This window comes from Mycteria americana, chromosome 9 (assembly GCF_035582795.1).
Source record: "Mycteria americana isolate JAX WOST 10 ecotype Jacksonville Zoo and Gardens chromosome 9, USCA_MyAme_1.0, whole genome shotgun sequence".
Taxonomy (NCBI): domain Eukaryota; kingdom Metazoa; phylum Chordata; class Aves; order Ciconiiformes; family Ciconiidae; genus Mycteria; species Mycteria americana.
The window spans coordinates 23758401-23782055 of NC_134373.1; the positions used below are offsets into that span (position 1 = coordinate 23758401).

The 23655-nt window shown below is 36.9% G+C and overlaps 1 protein-coding gene across 1 annotated transcript in view; it reads left to right on the forward strand.

Annotated features, from left to right (window-relative positions):
- Positions 1–653: 653 nt before the first annotated feature.
- GRB14 (growth factor receptor bound protein 14) overlaps positions 654–23655 on the forward strand; it is a 47538-nt gene continuing 24536 nt past the window's right edge. The window contains exons 1-2 of the mRNA XM_075511739.1: positions 654–716; positions 20767–20923. Coding sequence (XP_075367854.1) covers positions 654–716; positions 20767–20923 — 220 coding nt within the window. The remainder of the gene's footprint in view (positions 717–20766; positions 20924–23655) is intronic.

Below are 23655 nucleotides of genomic sequence, written 5' to 3' on the forward strand. Positions count from 1 at the left end.
TCACTTGCTTGTAACATTATACATGCCACATTTTCAGGCCTCTGTTGCATTGCAAAGGTAGAAATTGCATTACTTTAAGTAAAAGGGGAGTTTTGCTGCTGCTTTAAATAAAGGTAGTTAAGAATCACAGAATTAAACTCCATGGATTCAGTGCATCTATTCTTATGCTCAGTTACTTTCCTGAAACCCTAAGATCAGAAGCACTGAAGAATATTTTGTTTGCTGGAAAAAGCCAGGAAAAAAAATACCCAACAACATTATAACCAGTCAGTGTAAAGTGCTAGAATACAGTCTTTAATGACTTGGGTTTTGTTTTTGATTTGACAGTGAAGACAGGGTTTTGAGTGATAGAAATGCATGTTGTTCTGCTTATTTTTATAGCCAGAGATATCAGTGTGGGCCTTTCCAAGGACGGAAGACAAATTTTCAAGCTCTTTGGTTGGTTGTTTTCTAGTTAGTCCTACCCCGGTGTCTTCTGTAATTGGCTTTGAGTAGGACTGGATTCCCATAAACAGAGTGACATTTAGTAGATCCTTAGTCTTTTCTTTGCACTGACTCTGCAGTATTTGGGTTATGAGAAGTTAGGCTAACTACTTTATTCTGCTTCATGTTATCACCTGGATGAAGGTTGGTGAGTTATGTGAAAAGCAGACATGAGTTTGTCTTCAAGAAGAGTAACATTGCCTGCAGTTATGCCAATAACTCTGCAGAAATGGGTATGGCATTTAAATCAGCCTTGTAATTCTGACTTTAGTATGGGTTGGTAATACATTTGCTTAGTGTAAATAAATGTTTAAAATAAACAGGGCTATATTTAATTTTTCACTCAATTTTTTTTTTATTTCTCTGGTGTAATAAGAATTTTTCTTTTCTGACAAATGCAGATTTTTTATTTCTTTATGTGAAATATATGTTTACATAATCTACATAAATATATATGTGTACATAATTGAATATTTGTTACTGTGCTTTTTTCTCTGTTACTATAATTCTGTACCTTCTGCAAGAAATTGGCTTTGCTTACAGATTAATGTAGTTTTTAAATATAAAGTGTCATAATTACATTTCAGAATATTAAAATATGGCTCTGTAGAAGGCTATGGTACTGTTCCTAATGGAGGATTATTGGAGTCTGCTTCCACAGGCTTTGGATCAGCCTTAAACACAACATACTTTTTCCTCACCCTCTCTGGCTAACACCTTAATAGGGGTGGTCCATCATGTATTTTGGGAATCAGGGTAACACTGTATAGTGTTTCTCCGTAGCCACTGTAGCTTGCCTTTTTTTGTTATCTCGCTAAAAAGTGGAAGCAATGCAAAATCATTAACGCCGATGTGCACTAGGATTGCCTAGTGTAACTCTATGCATTGGGGGTATCTATGAAGTTGAAAATACACACTGAAGTGAAGTAAGGAAATATGACTCTCTGCTAAGCCAGATATATTAACTTCTAAGAAGTTAGTTTAAACAAACTGTAATTCATTAGTTAGATTTATTTTGTAAATGTGTAGATATTTTTCAAAAATTCATTGCTGCATAATGTGCCTGAATAACTGTTAATAGACTCTTCTGTTACTCAGAGGCTTATAATATACCAGCAATGTGAAAATGAAATTTCAGTGAAATATTGCTACAGTATTAAATGGTTCTCATGAGCAATTTACACAGGACACAGCATATACTTCTTACGGCATAAGTCCAGTGGGTCTAAAGTAGTGTATGAACACATAGGCTTTACTGATTTGGGATGTATGGTATTCTTTCAGATTACTTCATTGTTTGAGTTGGAGGGGAAGCTTGTGAACATACAATTTTAGTGTGATTGATTGGTACAGATTAGATTATGCTACTGTCTTAATAACATGATCATATACTACTTTTCTGGTATAGTAACTTCCCTTTCAGATTTAGATGTGTGCAAGATGTGCTCTTACACAGTTTCATCCTAACAATTTGGTCTATCTCCACAAAAATACTCTTTGCAAAACTGTGTTTTCAATTTAACTTCTCAGCTCTAATGCTCTGAATCCTATGGTTCCCTCCCCTTCCTCTCTCCCTCCCCCCAACACCCCACCTGGTCTCAAATCTTCAGTTCTCATAGTTATTTTATTTTTGGCTCTTCTTTGGTTATCTGTATATTAGAAGATGAAGGTCTTTGTTCTTGCAGCGTGTAGTTGTGTTGGACTCCTCTGGTATGCACGCAGCAGTACTTGGTGCTATGTGGGAGGGGAGAGATGTGTAACTTTGCTCAGTCTAGCATTCAGAAAGCTAGGAAACTCAGGTTTAACTACTGTATATTTTAATGGTTTGCTTTTCTTTTTTTGCTGTTGAGAGGTGAGCATCATTCTCCAAGGAAACTTAAGGGTTTTTTTTCTCTTTTGACAAATGCATGGTGAGTAAGATCATTTTCTGTGCATTCTCTCCTATTTTAAAACACAAATATTTTCACACTACTATTGAATTAGCTGTTAACAGTTACCGGCTTTACTTCTCTTTATCTGTGCACTTTGTAAGCCCAAAATAAAAATAATAGAAGTAGGAAAAAGAAGCAGCACAGGATGTTGCCTTAGGTAGGTAGGTATTGGGTTACACACAATTGCAAAAATTCTCAAAGGCATGTGCCCTCACTGAGGGCTCACTGTATGCCAAATTTAATAGTCCTGTTTATGCTTGTGATGTTTGTATTTATGCATGTATAATTCCTCCTGAAAGTACCTCTTCTCCCTATTCAGAAGGTGCTTTTGTTATTTCTATAGCAATACCCTAATTTCTCGAACTGGAATACTGCAGGGAGGGAAGGTAGGAAGGCAGGCAAAAAAGAGCCTTGCTTGTAAGGGGTAACATTTGCGCATGCATGTGCATTTGTAAATTTGTTTTTGTTTCGCATGGACATTAGAACCTTAGACATCACCTTTGACTGAAAGTAGTGCAACTTCTATTTTTTGTAATGTAGGAAGGACCTGGAAATGTAAAAATGTTATGTTAGCACTGCATAGTCAAGAGAAACTTAAGCATTAGCTCATAAATTATTATTTTAGGCTATCAATCATCCCTAATGATTATTTCTTAAATTCATGCAATGGGTAATTGTGTAAGAAGTATAGTTTAATTATGGTACTGCAAAAATTGCAAGTCTTTTTTTTTCTTTTATTTTTCTCCCTCACAAAAGGTAAAATTTTGCATTATCAATGTGCTAATCTGGCTGTTCTGCCAGCTTCTTGAATACATGGGTTTTTCTCATTTTCATTCCAAATATCTAATGTGCTTTGTCCAAAGTTATTTCATACTTCTTTCTGTTTTAAAATCTGATATGAAGTACTTACCACAGTTGACGTGTTTTATTCTTAAGTAACATATTTTTAACTAAAGCTACAGAGCCTCGTTTAGATTCCAAGGGGTCTTTTAGCACAGGCAGAAAAATGACTTGCTTAATAAGCATGGGGAATTATGCATATTGAATACTATTAAAATCAGATTTATAGTATGTATATAGACTAGACATATAATTAATCCAACACAGTTAGAGTAAATGTCTTCTTTATCTTTTGTATGAATAACTTTGTACTCCTCTGAAAATGTTTTTAAGAAATTAGATTTAAAAGGTCATAATGCATTCAAAACGTTGTTTTACAGTCAGTTAAAGACCAATCATTTATTCAAGATAAACACCCACAAGTCTACTAGACTTGTTATGTGATAAGTAAAAGAGTACTTATGCACCTGATGTTGGATGCAAGGTGTATAAACAGTGAGAGTTGTGGGTTTTTTCCACAGCAGCTGGGAACTTCACAGCATACCAGGTCACAGAATGTTAAAAAGCCCTGTGTACATAGGCAGTATGTATTGCAGCTGAATAATTTCCAGTGATTCTTGAAGAGACTGCATAGTATCTTTTAAATGGAAGAAATATTGATTAGAAAATGAGGATGTGGTTTAGATTGCTCAAATCTAGGACTGGTATAAGCATGGAAATTTCAAGATTCTCTTGCATCTTTATTCCATCTATTTTTCTGGCCTGAAATCACATGCTGCTTTAATCAACACTCGCCCCTCCCCCAAGGAAAAATGGTCACTTAAGCCAAATTGTACTGAGAATTAGTAATGTCTGTCTGCAAGGCTAAGAGCGTGAAAGTAATTTTTCAGTTTTGCATTTTGGTTCCCTGAGATGAAAGGCCAATGTGCTAATCCAGGAATTTTACATAAGGCACTTTAAGTGACATGATAATGGTGTCATTAAATGGATACCTTTTATAAAATAACTGGAGGCAGACAAAGCATTCATGTGTGAAACATCTCTTCATAAGGACAGTTTGAAAAACAGTCATTTACAGATGCATAAACAACTCCGTGCCCTCTTTGTGTTTTGCACAGTAATAAAAAGAAAAGAAATACAATAATAAATAATATAATAATAAATACAATAATAAAGTGAAAGAAAGGGTAGCATCCCACAAAGATTTGAAGACAAATGAGAGGTTTAAGTGGGGGATGGACTTGAGTGCGCTTTAAATACTTTAGGAACAGTGGTCAGAAAATCTGTGGTGGTTGAGGTGAATTATTTGCGTCACTGTAAGGTCTTATTCTTAATGGAATGTTTTGTTTCATGACTTACTGAGGGGTCCGAGAGAAGATAATGGGGATAACCACAGCTAAAGCAGTAAGATGGGCCTGACTGGAAATTCAGTATAGAATTAGATCTTAGAGATGAATTATTAGGATAAAGCATCAGGATATGCTGCTGCTGGATCTGCAGAGTTTGATACAAATAGTAAAGGTTTTGAGCCAGAACAAGAGTTGAGGAAGGCTGAGAAGGAAGAATATATATGGGAATGGGCAGAGACCCAAACTCAATTCAGGAGACTGGTAGTGTGTTTTTTGGAAGAAGTTTATGTTTAAAATTGCTAGAAGGCCAAGCTAGTATGTAGACTCAAGGAAAGGTCTTGCCACCTTTATGTATTTAAGTGCTAAGATAGCTGCATTTTGTTTGGGGAGATAATACATAAAAACTTGTGAAACTGGTTTTATAAGTATCTCCCTCAGATACTTGAGGGAGCATACAACTTTCATGTTAGCTATGAAAACATTCATGAACTGCCTAGAATTCAGTCATCTGTCATACCGATACTAAATTACCTACTCATGACAGAGGCTGACGTGATGCTAGAGATTCAGTTTGTGGATGATAAGGAAGAAGGAGGGTGGCAGACTAGCATTTTCTGTCATTGTGGAAGAGATCTGGTTAGGTCCAGGGAGTATTTAGGAGAGAGCTACTGACCTGACCTTCTCAGGGGAAGGTATTGCAGGACTTTTCCCCTCCCTGATGATGTTGGCCAAACAAGTCTAGATCTGATACTATACTTGAGAAGGATTCTGGGACCAATTTTTGCTTTGAATATGTACTTTATACTCAAGCAGGCACCTAAAAATGGATTCTGGTATAGCAGTCATATGCCAGTTGGCCAGTCATATTTTCTGCTTTGAATAACATGAAATCAGTAAAGCTTCCTACCATTTTTATTGTGTATAAAAATGATGCCACATGTATAAAAAATCAAAATGGAACTAACTTTAGCAAGCCCTATGGTTCAGCTACTGGGGTGGACAGGAAGGTTTTTTCTATCCTGTGACATTCCAGTCTCTACAAGCAATAAAATTTTACAGAATATTTTGTACACAATATCGTCAGCGATCTTGGAATTTAAAATGTATAGCACTATGCTCCATAGTTACCATGAAAGGTAGATAGGGATGTGTGTGTGTATGAGACAGTGAGTAATAAGTGCACAGAGCTTTTTAAAAAATCTTTTAAAATCTCAATGGTTTAATACACTTGGTCATTACTTGTCCCTTGTATAGTTTGACAAGGTTTAGTGGCACAATTAACGTTGCACTCTGTCTCCTCTCTGTCTTCAGTTCTTGAACAAATCTTTGATATGTTTTTCAGTTTCTTCTTGTCTTCTTTGAACATCTAACATTCTTCATACAGTAACCAAGGAAATTGGCAGTGTTTATTGCCCTACTCTGCTCATAATCTTTTCTGTTGGCAGAAATCCTTTGGAAAAAAAAACCAGCTTTTTCATCAGTTGAAGAAAGTGCTTGGCCATTTTCTAGCTCTAGTACTTTAGTCTCCTCTTGAATAAATTAGGCTTCAAGAAGCCAGAACTTGACCTTCAGACTGTGTTATCTAGCCTTGAAGTATATCAAGAGCTATTGCTGAATAGTTATTTCTACTGGTGGCAAACCCCGTACTGATTATGCTGCATTGCTGTGTATGATGGGAGAAACTCAACACACTGCACACAAAGTGTTGGCGTCAGTCCTATGTGAAAAATCAAATTTCCCTTACTTGTATGTCTTCTGTGTTACTTTCAACATGCTATGATACATAAGCAAGTACCTGAAAAATTAGAAGATTTTATTTACTTTTGATAAATTGAAGATATACTAATGTATACAAAGAAAATTCATCACCTTGCACCAAGGAATTATTCATATTTAAGCTTGCTTTCTTCCTCATTTTCATGCTGTTGCTATGGGTACTGGACATGCCCCATGCTCCCCCACTCCTTGTTTTTCTGCCTGTGGGTCAGGAACAGAGGCAGGACCAACCCAACAAAACACCAGCTGCCTTAAGGACCTAAAAAAAAAGTTATGACTGTAAGATCAAAACTTCTGAACCAATATAATTCTGTTGTAACACTGGAAATTTTACCCTGGTTCCAGTCCCTCTTAGTCTCTTACACTTGGTAATGACTTCCTAAAGTTTCTTTTTTGAAGTTGTCCTTATTCAGTTGCTTTCAACCCTTTATTTACAATTACATTATTTCAAGGCAACCTGTTTTTCATAGTTTAAAGTAGTTACATGAGAACAGATTTATTCTGGCACAGTACAGAGCATAATGGGTGCATAGGGAACAGTACAAAGCAAGGTGAGTCAAAACTTCCCAAGTCACACCTTCCAAGAATACATATCCCGTTTCTTGAGCCAGAGTTGATAGGCTCTCATCATATTTCTCATATTTCATCATATTTCTCATAACATATTTCATCTCCTCTCTCTGGCAGATCCTAATGGCTGTCTTGGACTGCTGACCTATATCTCTACCAATACACATGCTTGGGCATAAAAAAAGTTAACTTGGAGAGACATCTTTGGTCCCTTTCTTTCCCATGCCTTGCACATCACTGAGGTTACAACTTCCTGCTGTTTGTGTCTTTGCTGATACCTTTTCTGCTTGGCACCGCTAAAATTCTTACGGAGGACTGAGACCTGGACGGAAGTGTTCAGTTGACACCCTGTCGTGGTTTAACCCCAGTCGGCAACTAAGCACCATGCAGCCACTTGCTCACCCTCCCCCCTCCCAGGGGGATGGGGGAGAGAATCAGAAGAGCACAAGTAAGAAAACTCGTGGGCTGAGATAAGAACAGTTTAATAATTGAAATAAAATAGTAATAAATTGTAATGAAAAGGAAAATAACGAGAGAGAGAGAGAGAGGAACAAAACCCAGGGAAAACCAAAAAAACCAAGGGATGCAACCGCTCACCACCTGCCAACTGATGCCCAGCCAGTCCCCGAGCAGCGATCGCTGCCCCCCGGCCAACTCCCCCAGTTTCTATACTGAGCATGAGGCCATATGGTATGAAATAGCCCTTTGGGCAGTTGGGTCAGCTGTCCTGGCTGTGCCCCCTCCCAGCTTCGTGTGCACCTGGCAGAGCATGGGAACCTGAAAAGTCCTTGACCAGTGTAAGCACTGCTCAGCAACAACTGAAAAATCAGTGTGTTATCAACATTATTCTCATACTAAATCCAAAACACAGCTCTATATCAGTTACTAGGAAGAAAATTAACTCTATCCCAGCCGAAACCAGGACACAACCTTAATGCTTTTCCTTTATTTCCTACTAGAATCCTCTTTTTTTCACTATTCCTCAGTGTACACTGATTTCTTCACAGTCTTTTGTCATCACTCTTGTTGCATATTGTATCATTTCCACCTCTGACCTTTGCCCTAACATAACATCGTGCTTTTTTCTTAGACCACTTAGACTGTTTTTCTGAACCGGTTAATTCCCTTCTCCAAGAGGTTAGCAATTACATGGTATCTAGACTGAATAGCAATTGGAGCCCTCTGCTTGTCTTGTACTAGCTTGACAGCCAGACTTAACTAGCTCATCAGATTATCTACCAGCTGCGTATGCAAGCCCTCAATATTGTAATTTTTCCTTTGGTCCTATTGATTGTAACTTGTTGGATTGGCGTCTGTCACCATCTTTTTGGGTATCCTGTTTGACAAGATTTCAGGATAATCATAACACAAATAAAATACATACTTTTATGATGATATGAACATGGCTTCTGTGTGGGGAAGAGAAGCAGCACTAGACAACCCAGAAGACCTCTGAATGCAGGGTATCACAGCATGTGTAGAGATGAGAACTGGCTTCTCAGTTTTCCTGTATGACTGAAGGCTGTTCAGTCTACATACCTCATTTTTGTTTTAGAACAAATGATTAGAGGTAAATATTGTCAAAGTACACTGAATTTCTGAAATTATTAGTCTCTCCTTATTACTACATTATCCACTTGACATTATCTTTTTTTTCCACTTTGTTCACTTGTTTTAGTGAGTGTCTCCTCCATTAGATTACTGTTACATTTTTGCCGACAATTACAGGGCCTGAGTTCCATGCTCAGGTGCTCCTAGTCTTTTTTTCTGTTCCTGTAGTGGTTTGCATTTGTCGGCAAAATTTGTTGACAAATCTGTGATAACGTGACAGTGCATAGTTGAAGGTTCTACATGGTTTGAGTAGACTTACTAGCTTTATTGCAGGATTTACTCTTTATTTGGATTTTGTGCTTTGGCCGGAAGGAACAATGCTATGTGAATAAAATGAAATACAAGTTGAAAAGTGCTGAGGGATAAAATGTTCTGTCAGAATAACTATTCTACAGCAGTTGAACCTTGCTGTTATATACCACCAGGGACTAGAAACAGATATTCAGAGACAGTGGTGGGCTGGAAGGATGATGTAGTCTGACCCAGCAAAGCAGGTTTTTTGGTCTTATACCAAATGGCAAAGTGCTTCAGCATTCTAAAACAACTATTTATTATAGTGGGTTAAATTACATAGTCTTTGTCATGTTTGCTCTGGACATGCCAGAAATTCCGAGAAAATTTCCAAAGTGTATCTTCTTTAGCTAAAAATCTAAACTTTGCTTAGTTTTACAGAGTCTACATTCTTTTCTCTTCTAGTGACTTCCATGGGCATACATAGGTGATAAAGGTGATGACAAAGGCATTCTTCGCTTTGAAGCTGTGTTGTATTTCAAGCCAGAACTTCTTTATAAAATTGTAAAAGTGAAAGAACATTTTAAGAAAAAATATTTTCTTTTTTTTTAATTTAAAAAATTTATTTTGGGACTGCTGCAAAGGAAATGGGAAACTAACTGGTCTCTTAATGGTGTTATTCAGAGACTTGGTCTATCTCAGCTTCAGCAAGAGATCTGGTCTACTGAGAAACCAGCAACATAGTATGAAAAACCTGGTAGAAACAATAGGTACTTCTTTTTATAGCTGGTATCTCTTCAGAAACATAGAGTGCAGCCAGAACATGGCAGTAACAGATTTGCTTTCTCTTGTGCTGGAACATAGCATTCTATTTATCTCTGACAAGCGAAGGATATGTTGGACAAACTGCACTATTAAATACAGAAAGCCTCATTTAAATAATGTTAGTGCTTTGACATAAATAGGGACAAGCTATTCAAACATGAGGCTGATAACATTCTGCCCTTAACTTTGTTGTACACAGAAAACAAAAAACAGAAGTGTCTTCTAGTGGCTTTATACTGAAATTTCTTTCTCCCCCGATCTTCATACGTGACTTCTTTGGAAAGTAGAGTAGTATGTGGATAATTGCTACCATATTTCTAGTTTGGGGGATAAAGAACACTGGTGCACTTGGAACTTTTTTCATTTCCTGTTCATTTTCTGTTTCACAAACTTTTTTTTTTTTTAAATTAAATACTGAAGTTCCTCCTTCAAGTCAGATTCTTTGAATCCTCTAGTATGATTTTCCATACCATCCTTCTTTTTAAGTCCAGTTAGTCTAACTGGATATTTTTCCATCAGTATATGGTAAGTATATTCTAAGTATTGCTATTGTATATAGTAAAATGTAAAACTGTGTATTACTATTAAATATATAAAAGCTATGTAAAGTTAAGACTTAGCAGGCAGTGTGGCAGCAAAGGACTGAAGATACTAAATAACATAAGTTTACTAATAGAGCTAATAAGCTTTTCACCTCCAGTAAATTAATTTTTCACGCAGAAAAGTTCGTGTGGAAGTATATTCTCCTTAACCAGTCTGAATATTGATCTCTTTAAATCAAACAATAAGGCTTTTGAACTTTTGTCATAAAGGTCTTGGTTTCGGGGTAAAATACAAAACTCTTAGCCACTGCTAAGATGGGTTTTGTACCTTCCTAGTTATTTTAGCAATTTTCTATGGATTTCATGAGAAATATTAAGGTAGCTCCGAGTGAAGATAATGGTTCATAAAACATGTACATTTAGCCTAAATAACTTAAGCTTTTTACTGTGAGCTGTGTTGGTTGGACATACTGAACTACATGAAAGAGTGTGGTGATTCTGACACTAAGAGGTGGTGTTGCATGGCTGGAAGGGAGAACAGCTTGCGTACAAATGTACTTGTTTGGAACTTGGATTATGTTATGTTCTCCACGGAGTTTTACAATTACTTTCCCGTGGTTAAAGAATTTTACCCAAGTTTCACTGGATTGTTGTCATTATTTATTTATTTATTTTTAGTGGATAGGAAGATGTAAAACTCTCTTGTCTTCCTAATTGAGAACTACATGTCTATGTACTGGGTTTAGATTAACTGGGGAGCCATGCGTACTGTGCACTGAGGTTGGGAAGTGACCTACATTTGATTAGCTGTCTGTAAGTAAGCGGTACATGGAAGGCAGGCGTAGGGAACCTTTTACTTTTCCCAGGGCCAAGAGGTTTTTCAGATACTTTTGTGTCAGATGTTAATGTACACACTTAGCATTACTCAATAATGTAATTAAAAGTAACTAAGGCTTATTTTTATCATGGCTTGTAAGGCATGGGTTCTCCACTCTGATTTAGAGGTTAGTATGAGTAAGAGTCTGAAATTACTTGACTATAGCCAGCTGTTCTAAAAGTGAACCATTCATAACAAGTTTATCTTTATTTTGCAGTCTCTTACTCCATGAGTGTTTAATCTTCATAATAGCTCTTCTTTTAAAGGACTTGGGAAAAGTTATTGGTACCAATCAATGTGAACTGCATTACCCCACTGAGATTTTTCAGAAGTATGGTGATTACTTTAAACCATTCTAGTAACTGCTGTGAACAAGCTGGGGAAAAGTTTTCATAAATTTAAGAGTGGGTTTTCTTCTAGGAAGATAGATTCAGGTAATGTTAGTGAATTATTACCTATCTACCTGGCAATGGCGGCTCACAAATTCACAGTGCAACACCCCAAAATTAATCTGCTGCAATAGCCCTTGGGCTTTTCCTCTTTCTCAGGACTGAACAGAAGTTTATACCCTATGCACATCAGATGAAGTAATAGATGGAGCCTAAACCTCCATTTCTATTGATGTTAGGATAGATTGAGGTTTGCCATTTAAGTTTCTTTAAATTTTAGACTGTATAACCTTCTTTTAACTATTTGTTTTTTGCCTTTTCATTTCCAGTGTCTCCTCTTTTTAAACTGGCAATTTTATTTCACCTGTAAAGAGTAGATCTAAGAACACATTCTTCCATATCTCTTGTCAATAATTAATGCAAATAAATAATTTAGCTGCTCTGCAGTGTGTTTATCTTGTATAAGTGATCCTTTGACTGCTTAATCAACTAGCAAACCTGCTAATTTTCTTTCATTTCTGCCATTCCATGCAATTGTATTATTTGAAACTTTTGCTAATTATGTTTAAATTTCCTCACAGCTTTCTAGTTATTCATACACATCTTACCAGTTGTACTTGAAATGCCTCTTTAGCTGCTTTTGTTTGGAACCTCCATAGTCTGAAAAAGATCTCTGGTAAGGCAGAATAATTTGAGACTCTCTATTTAAATAAATTGTGCCATCCACCCCCACCTTTCCTTATAAATAATGTGCATTCTTTTTAAGGACTTTATTGTGGTTTTAACTTCTATAGATCCCTTTGCATTTCTTACTCCTGATTTGGTCCTTTGTTGTGGTAATGGCTGTTGATGGTGATAAATCTTTCACTTTCTATGTTTAATCTACATTTTAGTTATTACTGCAATTCTTACAGTATGTTGAACTTCACAATGTAGCTGTTGTTATTTAATTCTCCAATTATAGTAACTTTTTGAGCAAAGTATCATACAGTTATCGTATAGTTAACAATAATCTCACTTTCTGCTCTAAAAGTAGTTGTGCTATGAGTTCATTGTCTGAAGTGTGGAAGTTGCTTTCTCTAGACTTTGCCTTTTGTTCAGTTTTATACAGAGAAATGGAATCTTCTGTAACTATTTTATTACTATTTATAACTGTATTTTGCTTCTGTTGACCAATATTGAAAAAGTGAATGTATCAAATCCAGGATTAAATAATATTTATGTTTTAACTTTCCTGTTGTCTTGCAAACCTTGTTTCTCTTCAGTTTTACTGACGTTGTCTTTGAGATGATTGCATGTCAGCATTGTCCTCATTCTGCCATTTTTTGGAACATCATAATGTGATTGTCATAACCTTCATTTGAAAGAACTTTGCTGGTATATTTTTGCACATAGCTTATTATAATTTGGAGATCTGCATAGTTTAACCTCCCTTTTTGTAATATAACATATTTACACATCTAAAGCAGTAGTCATACGAGCAAGTCTAAGTACTTTACAAATCTTAATGAGTTCAATCTGTTACCTTGCTGTACAGAAACAGATTTCAGTTACCCTGCCCCATTTTACAAAAAGGAAACTGAGGGACTAATACTGACTTGCCCAAAGTCAGATGGCAAATACACATTTCAAAAGTAAGAATTGGACCTTTTTTGCCTGTAGGTAATCTCAGATATTTTTTGTTACTTCTTCACATTGCTATTTAGTTCCTTTTTTTGTGTGATTTTTCCATTCATGAATGGTCAATCTTGTGCTGGATTAGGTAGGGCCATACTAAGAGTCTGGGGGAGGGGAGTGACTGTACAGGCTGTATAATATAGACAGTTGCCATAGTGCTATAGTAAACTATCAGAAGACTACTACAGAAAATGAATAGAAATTGTTTTAGTTGATAATGTGCGCACACTGTTATCACGAAACTAAACATTTTTTGAATACCTGCTAACAGAATATTTGGGTCTAAAAAAATTCATAGTGTTTTGAGGCAACAAATTCATTAATTGCTAGAGAAATCGTTCTTGTCAGTGGTCTTATATTTGAATAAAGGCTGGAAATTGACATTATTTTTGCTCCTTGAAATGTCATTTTAAAAATGGTTAGATTTTGGAAACTATGAGATTTTTCTAGGTTGTGGTAGGAAAAGGTAGGCAATTTTCCTAGACTTTGCTCTTCCTTTCTTGGCACTTTGGTTTTGTTTCAAGGCAGACATAATTGATTATTAGTGTTTTTATATCTTTTAGTGCTTATGGGACCATACCTCAATCTATCAATAATAGGTAAGTGTATGCAAAGTTCACTTTTGGTCACTTTGAAGAACAGCTCCTCCTTCTTCAGGCAACTACTTCGTTCTTTGATGCTTGCTGTCCTTGTAATCAGTGACTTGGCTTACCTTCAGTTTCTTTAAATTGATCTCCCAAGTCTTCAATATATGGCTTCACAAGCTGTACAAAGTGCTTAACTTTTCCGTAATAGCCTTGATGGTCCTATTGAAGAAGATGGCAGTTTTGTTTCATTTCATGTCACTTCTAAAGTGTCCAATCTGCCTATTTTGATTGTTTTTAATACATTTTCTGGTTTGTACATTGAGAAGAATGGTATCTAGAATACCTTGATTCTAGAACATTGGAGCCATAGAACAGAAAATGTTGCTGGCAACAGGATCTTTAAATTTCCCTTCCTGAAGTTGATAGGAATAAAGGGAGTCTGTGCATGACAGAGATTTTAAGTCTAATGCTTGTGTCACCTAAGCTACTGTATGTATATCCTGCATATTTTTCTGCATGGGAGCAGTGTTCCTTCTGCTTCTTAAAGCTATGCTGTGTTCCAAATAAGAAGATAGGATTCACTGGGACCTGTATTTTACATAAATTTGGGTTTTGGATTGGATTGGACCTGGAACTCAGACTTGCCCTCTTTTCCCATGGACAGGCTTTCGAGGTAGTTGTCCCTAATACTAGGCAACAGTTCTTACCTGCCCAATTATACACGTTGACAAGTCTGCAGAAATCATGTGGTGCCTTGTGAACCCTCCTTCAGAAGAGAGGTTCACAGGCTTAATGACCACCATTTTGGATTTGGGTGCCTAAAATATTAGTGAATCCTCTATTGTTCGGTGCCTGTGCTTCAGTTCTCTGTGTTCTTTCCTTGCAAGAACATGTACAGGACAAATTTTTGAAAGCTGCTGTGTGGCGATTGAGAAAATAGTTGCTATGAACAGCTACAGTTTATCATTGTGTGCACTTTTTTTTTTTTTTTTTTAATGACATGTAGATTTCTGCAAACTGTGAGAATCCTTTTGGCCTGGATATCTTCCCTTTGGAGGAAATACTGGAAGCTGGCCTTTTAACTGTAGACTGGATATTTAAAGGGAAAGTCCAGCATTCACACTTGGAAATGAAGACAGTAAACTTTACTAACACGCTTTTTTTTTTTAAACTAGTTGTGAATTAACCTGCCCTTAAATATTTTTATGAATGCAGAATTTTGCTGATTCTGTCTAAAACCAACACAGACTATTGCTAGGAGTCATAAAATAGTTCAAAATGCTAGAAATTTCCAAGTGCTTCCATTGTAGTTCAAATACACTCCAAATTCCCCTACCCTCTGCCAATATCAAAAAGCAAAAAATTTTGCCTAGCAGGGGGCAAGGTTGGAAGTTGGAGAACAAATGCTTCAGGCAACTAGCCTGTTAGTTAACACTAAAGACAGAGGTTAGCACAGTATCAAGCAGGATCTCAGGGGAAGTACGGCACCCTGGAGTGTAAGACTTTTTAAGGCCTGGTTTTGCATACAATAACTGTGCATTTAACATAAATGTGACTGAAATTGTAATGTAAGTACAAAATGTGCAATGTTTGATTCATGGGGGAAATATAATTGTAGAAATGATAAGCTAAAGTTGGGTGCTTGTATCTTTATAAATAAGGGTGGCCTGATTTTTTTTTTTAAAGGTGCTGACCATCCGCTGTCTTAATGGCTATACAGGAGCGTTAAGAATCATGTAAATGTCAGGTCATTTTGATGTAGGCATCTAAATATGGACTCCATGTGCTAAGTGGTTCTTTTTCTGTTGGATCTACCTGTCTTTTTTCACACGTCAGGACTTAGTTTGAAATTTGAAACTCCTCAATGCAGGGTATGGTCTTTCCATATGTTTGTGCTGTTTCTGCAGATTGGAACTTCCAAAACAGATGGCTTGAAGATTCTGAAGAATCAGACTTGGACACCCTCTCTTAAAAGTCTATGAAACACATTATTTAATTATTGTAGTGGAGATGACGGTTTAGTGTGGAAGAAGACTCGGGGGAGTTAAGTCCAGCCTTCTCTTGCTCCTCCCTCCTCCCACACTGATTACCTTACGTGCTCTTTTACTTATTCTTTTAAACAGTTTCTGATTTTTTTGCTCCTTCTGACTATTTTTTAGTATAAAAGGTAGGGTTTCCTTTTTCGTTTTCTGTGTTAAATACTAGGTTATATTTGTCAACATTGATTTTACATTCTGAGTTCAGATGATTAGCGAAATACAAGCAATAACCTATTTTATTTTGAAGCAATATTTCTTATCAAAATAATTTTTTTGAGGGATGAAGATGCATTTCACATAATTCTGTGATCTTTGCTGATTTTTAATATATTGAAAAATGGGAAGAGGATGTGTAGGAAAGCTGTACCTCCTTGCCTGCTCCAATAGGCAATGAAAATGATTAATGCTTGTCACGCTCAGCTTGGTGCTTTCCTCCTTATAAGAAGATCTTGGAGCTGCTAATGTCTTACTTCCAGTGGCTTAAATGGAAGCTATTGAGATCTTTCTTTTTCTGACCTTGGGAAGAACTAAAATCTCCATGTGTTTATAAACTAGGCAGGAAAGAAGAAGATTTGAGCACTACTGAGACAACTTTTTCTGTCTACTAATAGGTATAGTCAAGGGAAGTTAAATAGCTTGCTTTAGAACAAAGCTTGAGAGTGTATGATAATGAAAACTGTAATGACAGTTTGCTCTCGATTAGCAGCTCTTTTCTTGTGTGCTACTTCTCAGACAAATTTTCAGGGGAAAAAATTGAAGAGAGTGGGGATGACTGGCCAGCCTAATGCATGATGATAACTGCTAATAAAAATAAAGAAGTGGTCACTCAAGCTTCCTCACCTCTATAGGAGGTCAGCATAACTGCATCTTTAGCATAATCCTGCCACCCTTTAATTCTCGGAGCATCCTCTGCTTCTGGGAAGAGAAGTATTTATTGCAACACATTTCCAAGGAAAAATGGAATTTTGAATTTATCCTTTTTCATGTGATCCAATCCCCTTGGAACAAATACATTCCCAGCAAATCCTACAAGAGACTTTGCTTCAAACACAGCAGAAAGCGCAGACTGAGCAACTTTTTCTAATTAAAAACCCCCTCAAAGGTCACTCCAACTGATGAGATTTATGCCATCACATTCAATTCATTAAACTAAAACTGTAACAGAAGTTCAGAAGGGTCCATTAGGTTGACTGCCTGTCTGTTGTCTCCTGCTGTATTTGAATCCCTTGCAAGGAGGAGAAAAAGGGCACAGCATTTGTGTTTTATAAGGTAGCGCATCATAGCTGTGAGCTGGGGTGATTCGTTGTCCTAGTCTTGCGCAGGATTTATTTCCCTATACTGAGAAAGCCGAGTGAGAGTACTTACAGAGAATATAAACTCTGGGGTTTTCTTCCATTGTTTTTTTGTTGTGTTGTTTTGTTTTGTTTTAGCTGTGCTCCTGTAGTCCAAAGCCACCTCCAAGGCTTCCCAGTCCCTGAGTTGAATGGCCATAGGCAGCTCATTGTCATGACTTGTGTTGCTTTCTTCAGCATTTTAAAAAGTCTTTTTCTATTTCTTTAGCAATAAGAGTGTAGTCATCTGCACTGCGACTCTTAACCCTTTTAAAGAGAATTTCTGTAAAAATCGTCTATCAAGGGCCTCAGCATGGGCTGTACGTGCTCTTGTTGTAAAACAAGTACACCGCCTAACTTGATGAGTACCTGGAGAAGACTGTAGTTGCTAGTATGTGCTGGCAGGATCCCTAGTCAGGGCGCTGGCGTGGATTCTCCCCCTGGCTTTACTGTGAGAATATTGAGAAATAGAATAGAATATTTCAGCTGGAAGGGACCTACAACGATCATCTAGTCCAATACTAGGAAAGTCGCTTTAATTCTCTCCCTTCCTTTTGCCTTCTACACTGTCTCCTTTCTGGCACTTCAGCCTGTAAAATCTTTTAGATTCAGCCTGACATAGACTTACTGGAGAGGCTAATGAAGCCGTCCCTGACCTTCAGTGCTGCCCAGAGTAGGACATGTTTCAAGGTGATGGGATGCTCTTTTATCTACTCACTTGTACAGCCCTCCATCCCATTCACAGCACACCCTGCCAGACACCTCTCTTAATTTCATCTTTGAATCCTTGCAATACTGCAGGAATTTAAATAATTAATGCCGGTTTATCCTGAACTGCAAAACATCATTTCTGCGTGACTGGAGTAGGAGTTTAAGTAAGTTGTGTGTGTGGAACAAGACCGTACTGCAATCGGACTGCATTGCTACTGGTCTCACTTGCTTAGCAGTGGGAATGCTGCCAAAGCATAGACATCTTATAAAACCAACCATAGCCATCAACCACGGCTGCTTTGGCAGTATTGGTCATTGAATTCAATATCAGTGTGGTCTTTTTGCTTTTTGTATTAATTGTAAGTACTGGGCTGTAGCTTAGGCCTGTGAAACTTTGGATTGACTTTCTCCAAGGTCTGCCTGTTTTCCCTGGAAGACTCTGCTTTGAGGTGATTGCTTCATGAGTAGAGAGAGATTTTCACCACTTTAGAAGCATGATTTTAATGTTTGCCATATCCTGGAGACTGGTATCATGGCAAGGTGGCTGAACCTCGTGTGGAACTCTTGAGCTGTCATCATTTATTAGCTGAAATATTAAAGCAAATCGTCACGGACTTCATGCTGATTTAATATGCTGGGCCAAAGTTTGTAACAGAACTGCTGTATATGTAGTTCCACAGAGAAAAGCAGTTTTTTGGAGAGGAGTAAGGCCATCAGTGTGCTTTAATCTCTATGTGGTTTTCAAATGGAGTCCTTTTTCCTTGTTCTGGTGTTTGGAAAGCACGGGTGAGCTGACCTGATTTTTTTTTTTTAATTTATTTTTGGATTTTTGCCATTAGTGGGAGAGAAGCAGGTGGCAGGAGATACAGTTGCAGCTCCTTGCTTACTTTTCAATGTACTTCAGCACAAACCAGTGAAGGAGCTGCTGTAACAAGTTAGGGCAACGGTACATTGCTGATTGCTCATTAGATGCTTGAAATGAGCATGTGTTTAGTAAGGTAGCAATTAAGGACTGACTGACAATAACATGCTTGTTTGTCTTTAAAGTAAGAACTTTTGTCTTGATGTTTAATGAAGGGTTTACAATGGTATTTAGGTTTTGTGCATAAAGTTTAGGTGAGGTGTGTTGTGTATTGTGATGGATATAGATAAATTGAATAAACCGAGAGGAGGATTTTTGAGATAAATTGAAAACGTCTTGGACGCCCTTTGTCTTGAGGATGTCTGCGCTTTGGCACAGACAGGGTAGGCAGGGTAGTTTAACCTGTGCTGAGTTCCTTGCTGTTGTGGCCAGACTGCCACTAGCAAGTGAGCTGCTTAGTGTTTCCATGGGCACAGTACACAGCAGGCACTGCGCTGGGAATGGACATTCAGGCTCTTACTGTTTTGGTAGAGAGGAAATAATGTTGCTCAGTGTTACTTCACACTATTGGAAAATCTAAATATTGGGGAATAAATCCCATTCTTAAAGACGAATTAATGCATTCACTTCCCAGTCTCATGACGTTGGGTGAAAATGCTTGTTTGAAAATACAAAGAGTAAAAAAGATGCATTCCAGACTTGATCACTTAGTGTGTTTCTGAGTACCTGGAAGACTTTAATGGCATGTTTAATGTTGCATTAAATCTTCTGTACCTACTGCTCATGTTTACCTGCCTGTTTGTGTTTATAATAAAATGTCAAACATCTGTGTTATTTTGGGAACTATGTTACTATTCCAACATACAGTACCACAGATAAGAGTTGATCCTTGTATCAAGAGCCTCAATATTTTTCACTTTTTGTGTTTTGTCTACTTTTAAAAAATGAGAAATAGAGGAAATCTAACAGAGTATTGAGTTTCTTGACTGCTGTGAGAAATATGAAATTATTTTCTACTCTTATACAAAAAAACCTTCTGTGTTGACTTTAATGGGATTAGTTGCTGTGCAGAGCTTACGAAGACAGGGCACTAGTGATTTGCATCAATTCCATCCAATTCACTGATTCATCTGATTCATTTGATTCATTCTCCTTCAGAAGAAAATACAGAAAAAAATACCTAAGCGGTCATGCCTTCTTTCAAACAGTCGGTATGCAATAAGACTTCCTTAGCCTCTTCATTTGAAACTAAGCGTAAGCAGGTTTAGCTTTGCCTCTTCAAGAACTTAATGGTCAGCCATTCTTCTGGACTCTAAAATGTGTATCAATGTTGAAAAGTAAAATTTTAAGCTGAAATTTAAAAGCAAAAATGACAAGGATAAGTCATGAGAGTTTATATTGCCTCCTTCCCCCACCCCCCAAACATACTTAATAGAATAAAGAAACTTGGAAAAAGTACTGAGATAAAACATGCTAAAAATTGTCTACTTTGTGATAAGTTTTTTACATGTACATCTTCTAGAACATTTTATTTACTTTCCTGGTCCTCATATGATAGTAATTCTTTTCCATGTAAAATGTTTTTGATTCTATATGTATGTATATATGCCTTTTTTTTACTCATCGAACTCCAGTTCCTGCTTGTCAAAATTTGAAGTAGCTCTGTAGCATCTCCTGTTTTTATTGTCTATAGAATTGTGAGCATCTCAAATCTGATTGCTGTTCTCTGAACTAACTCTAACTTTATCAAATCTTTCTACAGTTTTGCAGTCATAGAGGTCTTGAGTTTTACTGTTTATCCTCTATGATTTCTTCTTTAGCTTGTAAAAGAATGTATAGTTGCACTGGGTTTATTTACCTCTCCATTACCATTTTTTTTTTAAAGTGAATGCTCCAATCTGTCCAGTGTCCTGTGGCAAGGGATGTCCAGCAGCCAAATTTAGAAGTGGGATATGCTTTGCTCAGCTGTTTTGTTCTCAGTTACACCATTGCACTACAGACAATGGCTGCCTTTAGTATTGCATCCTGTGTGTATAGGTTCTTGTCTCAGTCATGAAGCTGAGAGAGGAACATATTTGGACTAACTGAATCAAAGATTAAACTTATGGATATTTTAGCTGTGTTATTTATTGCAGGTAATTAAAGTGTATAGTGAAGATGATACTAGCAGAGCTTTGGAAGTACCAAGTGATATAACAGCCAGGGATGTATGTCAGCTCTTGATATTGAAGAACCACTATATTGATGACCACAGCTGGACTCTGTTTGAACAACTTACCCACACAGGTTTAGGTAAGACTAATGCTATACAATGGTATGGCAGTAAATACAGTGTTTGGTTTTCATTTTCACATAGAAGTACAATTGTAATAGAAAGGCTTGGAAGCAAAATGATGAGAGGGCTTGTATGAATTTGTCTTTTGGGGGTTTGTTGTTTCTGTTTCTCTTTTTTTGAAAACATAGCTATAAAGTACATTTTGTCATAGTACATTTGCCTCACACTGCTTGATCTCCATCTGTAAGAGTGATTGGAAGACACTGACCATTAAGATTCTCACTGCAAATTCTTCCTCGCTCTTCCTTGCTTTTCTTTGGAAGTTATTCCTCTTTTACTGGTATTTCCTGCTTATCTCTAGCAAGACTTGGGTTATTTTCATTGCAATTAAAATCTTTGTTGTTCCCAACGCACCTGAGTGAAATCTCTGACATCAGGGACAGAAAGCGGTTACACAGCGCTATTATATCTGGACAATAGGACTCAGTCTTCAGAAATAAAATCAGAGTACGCTGCCAGTATTTTCCTTCAATACAATCAGTTTGGCTAGATTTATTGTGAACTCTAGGACAGGACTACTTAAAAAGCAAACCAAAACCATTCTTCTAAACTTCCAGTTATGGACCAATGAACTGTGTTGAAGTGACTTTGTGCTTAGTATTTTAAGTTGCTGGAAATGAAACGCTCTGAACTCCTTCCACATCATCAGTGTTCCTCTAGTGTAGTAGAAAAACCTCTTTTTCTATTATACAGTTTAAAAGGTGTAATCTGTGGTTTCAGATTACAACTACAATTTTAACTTCTGGTCTCTGTTCCTTTTTGTAGTGTACAGATGTAATTTTGTGGTATAAAAACACATTAAGACAAATTAAATATAGGGAGAAAGGGGATGTTTGCAGACATGTAAAAAATGCAGAACAGAGGAAAGACTTCACTCAGCAAAAAATTAGTTTAGAAGCCCACTTCTAGGACGTAGTATTGAACTGATACTCTAGTCGGACAATCTTACTTCCTTTTACAGCACTACATTTCAGTACTGTATTGTGTTTGGTCTTGATAGGGAATTATATCAGGAAAATCTACTAGAAGACAAATGCTATAAAAAATCTGGTTTTAATTTCATGTCAGTCAAAGTTTCTATTTATTCTTGAACTTTGGCACTGTACTAGTTACCAAAGGTAGTACTTCTGCAACCTCAAGGGAGGTTCCAGCTGCTAGTGCAAAGTGTGGCTTGAGAAAGAGGACGTTTTGGGGGCCTTCCTGCATTCTAAAATACATAGAAAACTCCTTGGAGTCCTTAATTCTCAGAAGAGACTGCACTGGTACGTGGTAACTCCAGTACTGTCAATTTAAAAAAAAAAAAAACCACACACCACCACCAAAAAAGCCAAACACCCCCCCATACACACACCATGGATATTTATATATGGCTAAAAGCTATTGTTAAACTCCCTTTCTGTGTATGTATCTAGGGAATCTGGACTCATGCATTTGTGTAAAATAAACTTGCCTGTGCATCTCCGACTGTATTATGTTTAACAGCTGTATTTTAAAGATGAACTACAAAAGCTAAAACTGTTTTCTGCCCTTTTCTGCTCCTTTATCCTATGAAGGCAGCCACAAACATTTTTCAAATTTTTTTCTTGCTTTGTAACATTTCAAAGATATTTATAACCTTTTGCACTGAATGTATCAGTTGTAAGATGCTTCCAGCTCAGAGTAAGGTCAGAGTTAAATCTGGGTCGAGGCTGTAAATGACTGACTGCTACAGAAAAGGAGGTATAAAAATGGCTTTACACAACACTACTACATAAACAGTAGAAGTGTTTTCTGTATTTTATAGTGTGGCTGGTGTTTAAGTAGTGTGGTAACTATTGAAGAAGACACATTTGACAAACCATGCCAGAACAATAGTGTCATTGTTTCTCCAGGTTTATTTATTTGCACGACACGCTTTTTGTCAAATAGTGCTTCAGTCTGAAGGATTTCTTGGAAGATTTCAATATCAAATCATTAGTGAAGTTGCTTTTCCTAAGATTCTGAAATTCTCAAAATTGCTGGCGTGCAGGTCTGAAGACCTGCATTCACCACAGTCTGCTGATTGCTCCAGCTGCTTTGGCCATAATTTTAGAAAAAGGTGAATTTTTCATTTTCAAAATAAAATTATTTCCTAGGTGATGAGGATGGCAATTCAACATTACTAGCCAAAGAAAGGAACAACTTGAGATATCCTCTTTTTTTTTTTTTTTTTTTTAAATTTATAATACTGAATAGTAATGGATTTATTTTTATGATACTGTTGGATCTGGTTTTGTTTGAAAGGTTTAACATACTGATCTTGACTTGCATTAAGTATATTCTTAAGTACTGGATGAGTAGTGTGAACAAATATTTTTCAAATGATGATTTAGTTTTGGACTGTTTGCTATTTATTATTCTGTTGTATGTTTTACCCATGGAAATTTGTCAGCTTTTTCTGCTCCCAAGTTAAATGAATGGACATAGAAAGGAGAAGTACTGTGAGTGAGTGTGTATGTCTGTATAAATTCCAGTATGATGGGGATTAATAATTCATTCATCAATTAGTGAACATTTTCTTTAATATCTAACAGCTGTCTGAATACCCCTGAATTAGATATGATTGCATGAATCTTAGTGAGCTGAGCACAGCGTTCTGCTTTTAATCAAGACAGACATTAATTACATCACCAGAGTGTGCCTTCATTGCTGTGTGGAGGTATCTGCATGT